At 39.0% G+C, this 13,162-nt stretch overlaps 2 protein-coding genes across 2 annotated transcripts; one reads left to right on the forward strand and one right to left on the reverse strand.

Moving 5' to 3' along the window:
• The first annotated feature begins 442 nt into the window (after nucleotides 1-442).
• Nucleotides 443-1,907, forward strand: LOC126869179 (30S ribosomal protein S11). The gene is made up of 5 exons (XM_050625388.1): nucleotides 443-948; nucleotides 1,076-1,201; nucleotides 1,278-1,380; nucleotides 1,460-1,525; nucleotides 1,702-1,907. The coding sequence occupies exons 1-5, from the start codon at nucleotides 710-712 to the stop codon at nucleotides 1,807-1,809; spliced, it is 642 nt and encodes a 213-aa protein (XP_050481345.1). The 5' UTR covers nucleotides 443-709; the 3' UTR covers nucleotides 1,810-1,907.
• A 136-nt stretch (nucleotides 1,908-2,043) lies between these two features.
• On the reverse strand, nucleotides 2,044-12,267 carry LOC126869177 (transmembrane protease serine 9-like). Its single transcript, XM_050625384.1, has 4 exons — nucleotides 11,655-12,267; nucleotides 5,362-5,666; nucleotides 3,273-3,424; nucleotides 2,044-2,528 (listed from the first exon to the last, which is right to left on the reverse strand). Exons 1-4 carry the CDS (start codon nucleotides 11,852-11,854, stop codon nucleotides 2,364-2,366), a joined length of 822 nt encoding a protein of 273 aa, XP_050481341.1. The 5' UTR covers nucleotides 11,855-12,267; the 3' UTR covers nucleotides 2,044-2,363.
• Nucleotides 12,268-13,162: the final 895 nt, after the last annotated feature.

A 13,162-nucleotide genomic window follows, 5' to 3' on the forward strand; every position in this document is an offset into this window, starting at 1 on the left:
TGCTTAATATTTCCGGTAGGATTATGATATGAATAGCTAAAATTTTTTTTCTCTAATATTGATTTTCAATATTGATGTTTTGCTCTTTAAAGATATGAAATAGTAACCGTTATTTAATCGAAGGCGTATAGGAAAATGTTACGATTGAATTTATAAAAATTAGACAGTCTGGGTATTTTGCTTTTTATAGTAATATAGTTTTATAGCAATCGTATTTAATAGTTAAGCAGTAATCAGTTAAAATAATTTCATAACAGCTAGTAATTATAAAATTCAAATTTTGTCTTAAGATATAAATTTGGAACAGGTGTAATGGAAAATGTAAAAATATTTAACAATTAGCAAATGGCTATATGAATTTCAATAATTTCAAATTTCCTTTTTAGTATCTATAGTATTCAAAATTAAAGTTGTATATTATTTTACTTAAAATACATCGAACCTAATGTAAGCGCCATTTCTATCAGAGGAAACAAACCTGTTTATCTTATTGCTCTATCGGTAACTTTGAAGAGCTTATCAATTCATAAGTTAAATATTCAATTAATGTCCAAATATGAATAAATGTTTTTCCAAAATAATTTCGGTTTTAAGTTTGCTGAAACGAGCTGCAAAGTGTAAGGAGTAGGATAGCATGTACTACTCTGATAGGGAGAGTTTGTCAATTGTTTGGTTTTGTTTCGGATTGCGAGTATATACATAAACAAAAATGATTCTGTCCACTTTGCAATTTGCAGTAGGATCCTTAACAAGAAGTACGATATTGTCTAATGGGAAATTTACGGTATTACCGTATTTGAAATTCACTAATGTTCGAGATTTTCACATAACCTCAAATACTATGAGGGAATTTCGAGTTGGAAATCAAAAAATAAGATCTGGTGAAACAGGGAAAAATGTAATTCTGGAAGGAGAAATAACAACCAATATAAATAGTGCAAGTGAATTGTAAATATTTAATTTCATACTGCATGGACATCACATTTATATCATAGTTTTGTGTAATATGTTGTATCTTTTTATATATAGCGATGCATATTAGTCTAATATAATGTTTACAAAATGTCCATTTCAGAAACTCGTTATTTCCTGATGCTTCTACACCGTATAAGCTTTTCGATGGGATAAGATACGATCAGTTACATATTATTAATATTAAGTCAACTCCTAACAACACAATAATGTCCCTTACTGATTATAAAGGAAAGTTTTATTATAGAAATATTGTTTCATCGATATCATTTGTATAATTCTATCGTAATCAATGATATTTTTATAGGAATGGGAAAGATGTTACATTCGGCTGGAATTGAAGGTTTTAAAAATACAAAGAAGGGTACTAACGTTGCAGCGCAACAAGCTGCAATTACATTTGGAACGGTAAGAAAAATTTCTTGATATGTTTACTCAAATTTTTGTAACTTTTTATGTTCTTTTAACGTGCTTTATATTTTCATAGCGTATTCTTAAAAGTGGTATCAAAGCAGTCAGGTTGAGAGTACAGGGAATTGGACCCGGCAGAATGGTAGGTGAAATGCGTAAATTAAATCTTTTTGTCAAAATATACAGAATGTTTTAAAAAGATAGGGTCAACTTTTAACAACGTATAGTATCCTCCAAAAAAAGCAAAATGACCTGTCCCAAATTTTTTGAACATTTTGCGTGTATATTCTTTCAATGACTATTTTTACATCCATTCAGGGTGCCCTAAAAGGTCTTCAGCTAACAAACCTACAAGTTGTTTCTATCACAGACGACACTAGAGTATCGTGGAACCCTCAAAGACCAAGGAAACAAAGAAGAATATAATTTATGACATATATTATGATGTATTCGGTGTATTAATTCGTATTAAAATGTAAATTCTGTATATAATTACGTGTTAATTATATTATTAAATTACAATACTCTCGTGGCAGTTTGATTATAATATATAATATCTTATCTGATATAATTGTAATACAAGTATTGACTAGATAAAGAGACGAATTTCATAAATTATTTATGCTTACAATAATGGCTTCGCTAAATTTAATTAATAACTTTATTCTATAATTCTATAGTCTTGTTGCAATCGACGAAATTTGTATTACAAATCACGTCTTATACTTTATATTAGTTTTCTACATCTATCTTTTAAAGTAAGTTTTTAATAATTTAAGGATCTCCATTAAGACTAATTCAAGCATTGGTTTTTAGCTTCGAAGTTTCTTCAACGAAAAGAATACGTTACATATTTGACAAGATCGATCTTCTTACGGTACTTCGCTCTTTCTCTTTAAATACACGAAGAGAAAATGCGTTTCGAAGTCTATACAGACAGTTCCGTGGAAAGTGAAGCGAATGAAGCTTCGAGTTTCGTTTCATCGTAGTACGTGTTGCGTGATCCAGGGTATGTATTCCGAGACTCTAGTGTATACACCCGGAAGTCGTGGTCGAGCGCAACCCACTCCTGATGAGACCACCCCCACCACCATTATGTTACCATCGGCTTGACTTCCGATCATCAAAGGTCCGCCACTATCAGCCTACGAGAAAATACAATTACATTTACATATGTCTACAGGAAATACAAAATTTCTCTCTTCCCAATTTCATTCTATGAAGTCAGGATAACATTTACCTATGTCCTCGATATAGGTACAGTGTCTCCAATACAGAAAATCTTTTAATCATTATATTTAGCAATTACGTATCGCACGAGTAATTTTAATGCGTCGTCTTAGCATACGATAATCATCCATTGCATAAACACGGCCGACCAAACGTAAAGCGGCGCGATAACAGGGTCCTGTCCAACGAAGTAGAAGGCGGCCGTCAAATGACCCGCGAACAGAATCGTAAATCCGCGATGAAACGTATCGAGTTGGAAATAGCGGCGCGTACCACTTTTCCCGCAGTTACCCGTTCTGATAATTACGTCATACCAGACCGCAATATTTTGTCAACATATTTTTTGACGGTTTTCAATCCCTCCCGCTCCCCCTTTTCGCTGTCCCTCTGGCTGTTTTGTGGTCGAACGATTCAGTCCGGTGGCGGAGACTCGACCCAATCTCTGCCTGTTAATTCAACCTGCGTACGCATCTATGCGAGCAGCCGGATATTTATCGAAATTCGTGTCGTGGTTGTTGGACAGCACGTGAATTTCGTATACGAACGAGTGACACGCAACCCTCTGTTTAACTAGTTGCACATAAATGACAGAAAAATCGATACACGCAGCCAGTTTTCTACGTATAAACTAGGGATAGATACGAGACGATTTCACTTACCCAGCAAGAGTCGCGGCCACCTTCTTCGTGGCCAGCACACATTTGCTTCGACTCGACGCGGGTCGACTTTCCCTGACTCGCGTACCACTCGCGACATACGTTGTTCTCGATCACGCGAACCTCCACTTTCTGCAACACGTCCGCTCGTTTATCTGCAAGACAAAATAGAACGAGCTTTTGATAAAGCGGCTACGTGTAAATCGGCTTTAATCGGACACGATTGTCGAGTGCTTGAAATCTACGTTTATCTCTTTGCTTTCGGTTGGCTCTTTTGTCTTTCGACTACATGTATATGACATAGTTTACTATTTATTGCTTTAACCATTGGAAATTTATTGCTTGGCAGAAGCTACATTGGTCGTCATACGTATCATATCGATCGTATATCTAATATTGCAAAGGTATTGTTACGTCGGGCGACACTCTACCTAGCCAGGCCATACACCGCGGGCCAGACGGACACCAGACGTCCGCTCATCCTTGCTGCGTACCCTCGATAGTCTTAAGGACCCATCAAATTCCAGTAATTTGCCAGCTAAGGTCCTTCAGACCGAACAAATATCTTTTTCTAAATCACTTTCTAAGGACTATTGTCTACCACGGCTTGACAAGGGAAAGTTGGGTTTTCCAACGTACGATGCTTCCTAATAGCGACTTTCTATCGAGAGCAGCTAAGACCCTTCCTAGTCCACCAACCTTCGTTTAACCAATTAACAACGAATCCTATTTCCTTCACTCTCTTAGCCAAAATCGTCACCAATAAATCCGATGGTCCCGTGCGCTAGACACACCCATCCTTAGCTTTCCTCCGCTACAGCATCGTCACCGAACATCACTGATTTCCCATCCTTCAGTCAACCGGCCGGGTTTACATCCGAAGATCAGTCACTCACTCATCTTATACATACGCACCAGCGTAACTATCTTCTTCGCAAAGTTGTTGGAATGAACTGTCATTTACAACTAGTTACATCAGTGTAATATTCAATTAACCACCTCTATTATCCTAATCGAAATAGGGGATAGGGGATCGATCATTTCGTGGTGTCGATTATCTAATCGTAACGGGAATTTACGACTCCCGTTGGAATGCTTCCTCGCGATCGCGTCTCTCCGCGAGTGGTCGAAACAGGTATATTTGAAGATCGAAAGGTAGGAAAACTCTTAGTGACACGAGACTGGTATCGGAGCTTAAAAAATATCGCGTATTTAAAAATGTCAGTTTACTGAAATGACACGTAATTAGCGTAGAAAGTTTTCTATAAACGAGGTGTGGTAATATCGATAGATATTTCAGAAATAATAAAAGTAACCGAAAGTACGTAGAACGATTAAAGCTACGTAACATTTTTACACTTAAAGGGTAGTTGATGGTTCTTGGTAATCTTGAATAAATTAAAACTAAAATTAAGAAACTAATTTAGGCGTGATGTACGTCACGACCGTAATCTTATATTACGAGGCAAGCGATTAAAATCAATTTTGTTCATTCTCCAAGTTTTACCGTAGGAAGTTTCAATATCAATAAAAATACCAAGCAAACCATCGGTATATTTTTCCGCATTCCCTTTAGAAAATTTCTATTGCTCTGGAACGCGTATCGTGAACGCGGAAGCGTTCGAATCGAGCAAATTTCACCGAGGGCGCTTTTAGGTGAAAGTTCGACTCGATCTCTTAGCGCCATTAATTTAGGGCAGCGAGCAGGAACTTTGGTGAAACGCGATTTCGACCAAGGTAGAATTCGCTTACTTAGTCGTTCATGGAAAACTTGGGTGGCACACCTGTTCTACTTCCGTGCCCCTTACAATATCATTATCGAAAACAAATAGACTATGGTAACGTAACAAATTTTTGCTCCCTTTGTTCGTATTTAATGCGCCGATAAAATCATTGGTTCGCTGGAAAATCCACTTTGTAACAGCCTGGTAGCAGAAGCAGCGATTTTCTCGCCAAGTTACAGTCGATTTTATATCCCATTAATCCGATGAAACGCCAAGTAATTAACGTCAACGACTCTCAGTTCTCGAGCGAATTACCGGGCAAAAGGAAGAGGCGAGGAAGAGGGGATGAAGTGGAATTATTTACTTACATTTGGACCTGTCTTCGCCGAACCAACCCCATCCAGCAGCCTTGGCGAGTTCCCCGCCGAAGGCGCTATACCCTGGTTTCCCTGTGGCCACAGGTAAACAGGCGGGTTTCACGCTCTCCGACCAAGCGATTGGCCTTGCAAGTTCCAGAAGGGCAATATCGTCCACGTATTTTCCGCACTTGTGGCCAGGGTGCAGGATAACGTTCGTCACTCTCTCTTCCTTCGATGCTGGAACTTCCGGCCCCTTCAGATTGTACTCGCCGAGGCTGATCCGTAATTGACCGGTGGGGATTATAGAACTCCCTCTGAATCAAAAGCAAAAGATATTTATCGTTCGTTAAATCGTCGATACAGACTGTCTTGAGTGTAATATTTACATAGTATATTTTATTTAGGGAAAAGGGAAATTTCACGGAGGTCTGAGAAAATGATGCTTCTATGAAAAATTGCAGATGCCTAGTACTTGTTACTATATTTCTTAACGTAGAATCAAGTAGGTGAAATAAATCTTTGCTTCGGTTCCATTTCCTTCGTTCTATCCGCAAAAATACGAACGTTGGCAGTGTGGTAATAACGAATAAGGATCGATACAATAATTATTTCAATTACTCGAAATACTCGCGATACTTAGTGAATTATTTTCTAGCTGTTCTTAATCGCTTCAACGCGATGATAACTCCGAAGCGTTCCAAGGAAGCGCATTTTCCATTTTGTCCAATATCTTATCCCAAAAGGTACACGTCACGCGCTACTTCCTTAAACTCGCATCCTGTAAATCCTTACGCTTTAAAGCTTTCAAAGAACGTCTGTTTGAAAAACGACGAGTTATAACTTCCACTTTACACGCATTACGGATACATGTAGGCCAAGTAGGACAAATAGCTGGATATTCTGGCCGTTTCCGTACCGCAAGGAGTCAAAGTCCAGTAACGATGCCGGCAAGTAATCATCGTAAAAGTTAAGTGCACGAGAAACCAGCAGGTATAAATGTGTGAAATAAAGGCAGCATTCTATATTCTTCGTTTTACGTTCTTTTCCACTAACGTTTCTTCTATTTCTTTCGTTTCTCTCGATGTTTCTAAAGTAACGGAGCAACTCCTTCGTAGCCTTTGCTCGCGATTATTTAACCGAAAGTTTTGCCTCTCGCTGTAGCAACGCTTCGATATTGGTATTCGAACAGCCTCCAAATGTAGCGGTTTCGCTTAATTAATTGGTCAACGCGGCTTCCGAATAATTAATGAAATTATAACAGTTTTCGTGTCACCCTCTGCTACAAACGAGAGAGCACCAGAGGATGTCTCGTCCCAGTTTCTTCGTTGCCTTGATTCCACCGACTCGCGGATGGTGCAATCACATTCGAGTCGTTTCCCAAGTTTCAAGGTTCGTCTCTTTTTACAAAGACAACCCTCTGTTTTAATGGACCCTTCCATCTTCGTCGAGGCAGTCCCATTGTTCCGGCACCCGTTGTGGATTATACGATTTAGCACGGATGCATCATCGTAGTTACTCGCTGGCCTTATCATCGCACCCCTTCCAATTAAAATGCACCGCTGGCTAAACGCTGAATCGCGCCACCGGTTAAGGGGAGTGGCCTTTTTAACTGGCGACTCGGCCATTAATCGTACTGTTAATTCGCTTGTAAACTGGTGTGCGCGAGGAGAACGGTTGCCGAGTATTTCGCGGTGAACTTTGTTTCCGTTCCTATCGATTTAGTCGATAATGCAGAACTTGTCATTTATTTTCTTTTTTTACAGTTTTACTCGAAGCGTCGTCGAAATATTATTACACGATGTTCCGATGAATAATAACGACGAGCAGATCTTTGTATCGTTACATATTTGAAATTCTTCGGTCTGTCTGTGGCCATTTTTTCCCATTTCTTGCTTTTCCCCCTCTCGCGATAACTTAACAAATAATTCTCTTTCGCGCGTAGAACCGCATTAACGAAATTTATTTCGGCCGTTTCCGTGAACGATAAAGAAAACGCGGACAATGGTCGGAGTCGGATATATTTTCACGATCTCGCGCTAGCTGGTAACATTTTGTCATGCGTTTTGCATGGCCGCTAGCAATTACCGAGTGGTCTGTAATCTACACGCAATCATGGTTTACAACGCCGAAGCTCCGTTGGATTCTCTCTATGGCCACCCTGTCCAGTTTCAACCCCTTCCTCCGTCATCCCCTTTCTCTCTCTCTCTCTGTTTCTCCATGTCTCTCTGTATCGTTCTGTTTCTGTTATATACTCGACGAAGACAAAGATAGAGAACGCCTACACGTTTCATCGCGCAACACCACTGTCTCGACGTTTAATTACACCTGCATGGACACTGTTCCACATAAATCTCCGCGCTGTATCCGTGAGAAAAAAGAATTACGAATATTTTCGAAATCCTCTCTCGATTTTAGCCAGTGATTGGAAGAGTTTCCAGGATCCTATTACGATGCTTCGTGTGCGATTCCCTTTAAATGAGAAGCGTGGAAATTACTTTTAAATTGAACCACTGACACATTCTGCCCCTTTTTGCGACCCCTTTTTTCTTCTCATTTTAACATATAATACCTTGCTTTAAACATCGATTCTTAAAATCCTATCGAATCGATATCGACATTTACAATCTACGCGTACAGTCGCTGTATTTCTATTCTTTGTATTTCACCGGCTGATATTTCAAATTCTATGATAAATTCTCGTCCCGATATAATACGTATTTTCCGCGAAAACGATAATTCGCGAAATGTAGACCAAAATATATTCTACGCGCCGATCAAACGAAGAGCGGTATATCATCGATAACCCATTGCATAATTAATCGCAGACAATTCCGCGAATATGGGGGAAAGGTCGTTGTTAACAACGCGAGCGATTCGATCGATCGTTTAAATAATCTCGTTTGGCCCATCAGTCTGTTAATCGTTCGACAAGAATTCTATTGAATCGTATAAGTGTACACCATCGAAACGATTCTTCGTAACGTTATTATTTTCCCTTAAACGCGTCCCGTTAATCGTTCGTATAAACGATAGGAACGTCGTGTTATGCAACCGTTGAAGGATTGATTCGCGTATCCACACAAACACGCATCTCCAGCCAGGACAGAAACGTTTTTCACTCTGGCATTTAATAAAAGGCCGCCTCTTGACTCTATTTGGCGACAGTGTTTACGCGAGTAAATAGCGGCACAGCAGTTTTTAACTTGACACAACGCTCTTTGCGTTTCCATTCGACTCGCTCGTTCGCCGGAAAAATACGCTCGAGGTTTCATTTAAAATGTAATCGTCGCTCCAATTAACATCGATATCGTGTCCCGCGTGCATATACGACCGCAGGGAACGACGGGACACCGGCAAACGACACACGGTTCCGTCGTTTTATATAATTTTAACGAAGTGATTGGCCGTTTATCCGGCCATTCGATAATCACAAAGCCAGACAGCAAGTCAGAGAAACACGTTTGTCCTGTTAACGGTCCTCGATATTTCACCACGTAGGCGTTATTCCTCTATACATATCTATATGCACGTACAAATATGTACATCGCGGTTTCAAGGTATTCGGATATCCGCTTACTCTTCGCGAGATCTATTTCGATTATAAAGTTATCTATATTATTAACAAATTCTTTATTCTCAGACTGTTCGTTTTTTTTTTTAAATGTGCAAGGCAGATTCAGAAGATTCTATTAAATCGATGGAGAGACTTTCGACGTTAGTACAATCAATGATATTTAAATAGCAAATGCGTGTAATAGTATTTCTAGCGAAGAGCAAAGTACGTTATTTCGATTTACAGTTATAAAAGTAGCAAGTGTTGCTAATTACCAATTCGTTATGTCAATTTGTACGCATTGGTAAAATGTTGTTACTACGATACGTAATTGGGTGAAAATTTCCCTTCGTGTTCGACTCCGATTTATCTTTAATTCATCCGATCTTATCCGTTTTATGTTACGATGATGCTGAACGTTTGTAATCTTTTTTCTCCGAAAGAATGTTTCGCGGGAAAGTGACGCGATAAAAATAGGTGTAGCGGGACGTTGGAATTTCGTAGTATTCCCTTTCCTCTTTTCTTCCCTTTTATACCCCTCTTTTTGTTTTCTTTTTTCCTGACACGTTACGTAATTTCTAGAGAGGCGCGCATTAAACTTTTTATCCTTTCGCCGAGCGTGATGATTTTTGCAAACTACAGAGCGTAATCGCCGCCGCGCGCAACACGCGGATTTCTAGGTTTTTAAATCTGGCACAGATTTGCATAGATTGCACGGATGGATTAAGTGGATTATGACGCAATAACTTGCGGCGCTTTTTTGAGGCAACTTCGTTCTTAAAAAATTGAACCACTCGGGTCGAACTTTCAAGTGATATTCTCCTCCAATTTCTCTTTAGTTTCGCGCCTGAAAATATAGAGGTATTTCTCGCTTATATGATTCGTTACTCACAGAAAGATACAAACGAGACGATTTTCTGTATCATCCATATTTTCCTCTATAATCATTTTCCAATTGCTCCAAATCCGATTATTCGTCGTTGGCCGATGTTCTTACGAGGATGAATGAAAACTTATCCAAAATGGAGCTATAAAATTTTATTTTGATAAAAATAGACGCCTTACGATAACATAATTTTCGAACATAGTTTCTTCTGTTTCAACGCACTTGTTCTAAGTTTTTATGTTCTCGGAAAAATCAGTTTTCGACTGATCAAGAAGGATCTCTTAGGTCTCTTACAGCTTTTTAGAGGTCGCAAGGCTCACTGTCGTGACTTTATCAGGGCAGAGATTTATTTCGTATCAAAAGTACGAACCAAGGCTTATAAGCTTTCGTACGAGTACATTGAAACTCGAAGGACTATGTTAAAAAATTGCCTGCCGCTCTTATTGAAATTGCGAATAATTATTACTTCGTTCCCGTTATCTTTCATTAATTATTCTGCAAATTTGAAGAACCAATCGCACTCTATCGTATTTATGTATTACAGAATATCCGTTTTTACGATACTCGTGGCGAATGCATTCGTAACGATACATTTGCATGCTGAAAAATGAATGTTGTTTCCGGTGGACGAGGTTTAACCGCGCGGCTATCGAATACCACCATTCAATCGTCGAGATCGGATCGGAATAATTACAGCTACGGTTTGTTGGACAAGATGGTTGCTTGCGTTTCGTTGACATTTTAGTAGCGATATCAAAAACGGTAGAAAATTTTGGCACACACGGGCGCCACTGTGAATATCGTTCCGCGATAAGATCTCTCTTTCTCTCTCTTTTCTCCCTCTCTCTCTCTCTCTCTCTCTTTCTCTCTCTCTCATTCTCTCTTGCACCCTATAGCGGTGCTCGTAGATTCGATTACAGGGAACAATGGGCAGCTTTCCATGAAGAAACAGTCGGTTTTCTGCCATGAATATTTTCGATGGCAACCTGCATATTGATTACGCGAACACCGCGTACACCGGCATTATTGCAAAGAATGGGGGTATAAACTATCCGGCCGATCGATATTGTAATGCTTTGAAATTTAGGTACTCCTTTTTTCGTTGTTTTTTACGAACTGTCGGGGAAACGAGTTTCTAAATCGAATGGACCGAGCGATTTATTTTGAATTTATAAATAATCGAGCCATATTGTAAAAATATTCAGGGTATTGAATATTGGGTAGTCTTCTAGGCAGCAGTGTTCTTTTAAAAGTAAAATTCGATGTTTGAAAAGAATGGAATTTTTATTTCTATAATCATCTTTCCTCGATAATTCTTCGTCCTTTTTTCCTTTCTCCGTGTTTTAATATTTGTGTCGTTTAAAAAGAAATCAGCCCGACAATAATATCGAGGAATCTCGAAGAATCCGACGAACGCAGAATTTCCGAACGATCGATGTATCACTCAACGAAATCAACTTTTACGTAGAAAATATTCATTTGCTCTAATTTAAAAATGTTAATTTTTTATAGCGCGAAATAAGCTTTATTTGCTCATACATATAACGTTAGATATATGTATAGAACATAACGACGAAGCTTGTTTCGTTGATAATCTATCTATAAATAAGTGATTGCTCGAAAACAAATATAACGCCACGAAACGGTGGAATGAAATGCACCGTATATTTGCTGTGCACCTGTATTTAAGTCATACATTTCAATCAGTAGAAACAGTGATATACAAACCCTGTTGCATAATACCTCACAATTTCATAATTAATAATTAACTAAATATCGAACCCATTAAATTATTTGTTAAATTGTCGATTAATTAATAAACTCGTGTATGTATGTAGAATAGAGGATGCATAGTATACTCACGAACACAGGCAATGGGCTGCAGTCAGGACGAATCTTGAATTAAGTATGGTACCGCCGCAAAAGTGTCCGCCTTTCCTGCTTATGCTCACCATCCAAGGGAATTCGTGAGGAATTGCATTTTGTCCTCCAACGAGTCTCGCCGTGCGTGTGGCGATGTTTCCTTGACCGCAAGGGACATCGGCGACTGTTATTGCAAACATCGTATTGCTTCGTTAACATCCGATAGAAAACAACTGCAGTCGGACGGAAAAAGAGAAGAATATGGAACGGGAAGTTCGGTAAATTTTCTATGAAATGGTGATTAATAATTTAGTCATCTTGATTTCTTGAATGTTTGTCAAAAGTTAACGAACGATCTAAAAGCTATTCTTTGATATTTCAAAATCCAAGAACATGACGAACATTAGGTGACATTCTTTTATTTCAGCGATAGAAACCCTTTTTAATCGTTCCATCTTTCTATATTTCGTCCGAGTGCGTATAATTCGCGAAATTAGAAAGGGATTAAAAAGTCTAAACCTCATCTTCGTCGCAATTAAGTGGAATTACGAGAACAATTTACAATTAAAGGGAAAATGGTCTGAAAAAGTTGCGACCATCGAAGAACCCGAGTTCCCGGTTTCTCCGGTTTTTTCATTAATCGCGCTCGTACACGAGAGCGCCAGGAAAGTTCGTTTCGACTTTTATCAAAAATAATCACCCGGTAAGCGAGGTGTTCATTAACGCCGAACCAAATCCCGTTTCGGTCGCATCTTTTATGAAAATGGCGTGCGTTTACATAGTATGTAGGAAGAAAAAAAAATCGTTTAATTGGATCGTTGGATGGTCATTCGAATCTAAATAATTTCAGCAATTAAGCGAGTCGAGGATTTATAAATCTCGTTTCTTTGAATTTAACGAAAATCCACGATGTATTGATTCTGTTCATTTGAAATCTTTCTAATACGTGTTCCGTACCGTTTAATTCAAGACTCTATTTACTGAAATATTGCTGAAAAATTTATGATCTAGAAAAAGGCACGAATGAGCAGTACCACGAAGAGAATATTTAAATACCCCTTTCCATGTATAACACCGTGTGAAAATATCTCCTCGCGATACGATATAGCTGTCATCGTAAAACCTCTATAAGGTCTGAGACTCGTATCCAAAGCTTCCTTCAACAGCGATAGCGATAGCAGTAACAGATAATCAGGCATGGAACGAAAATTCCGCTAGAAATTCTGCGTCTTAATCTTCGTAAGCTCTACCGATCTGTTCCTATGCGCTCCTTTATCCTAAAACTAATCTATAAAACGGGCAACATCTTCAAATCCTCTGACAGGATTTGAACGGTGGCAGAGTCAGGTTAAAACCGCGAACGAGACGTGTCCATCTAGTGATGTACAAGCGTTTAATTGAAAGCTGAAGCAGCGCGTACAGCGGAATGTTAACCGATTCAAGAGGAACCAGCCGCTGACGGCACCGTTACTGGCATCGCGCGAATTTAATGCCCCGAGCAGATAGGG

This window comes from Bombus huntii, chromosome 9 (assembly GCF_024542735.1).
Source record: "Bombus huntii isolate Logan2020A chromosome 9, iyBomHunt1.1, whole genome shotgun sequence".
Classification (NCBI taxonomy): domain Eukaryota; kingdom Metazoa; phylum Arthropoda; class Insecta; order Hymenoptera; family Apidae; genus Bombus; species Bombus huntii.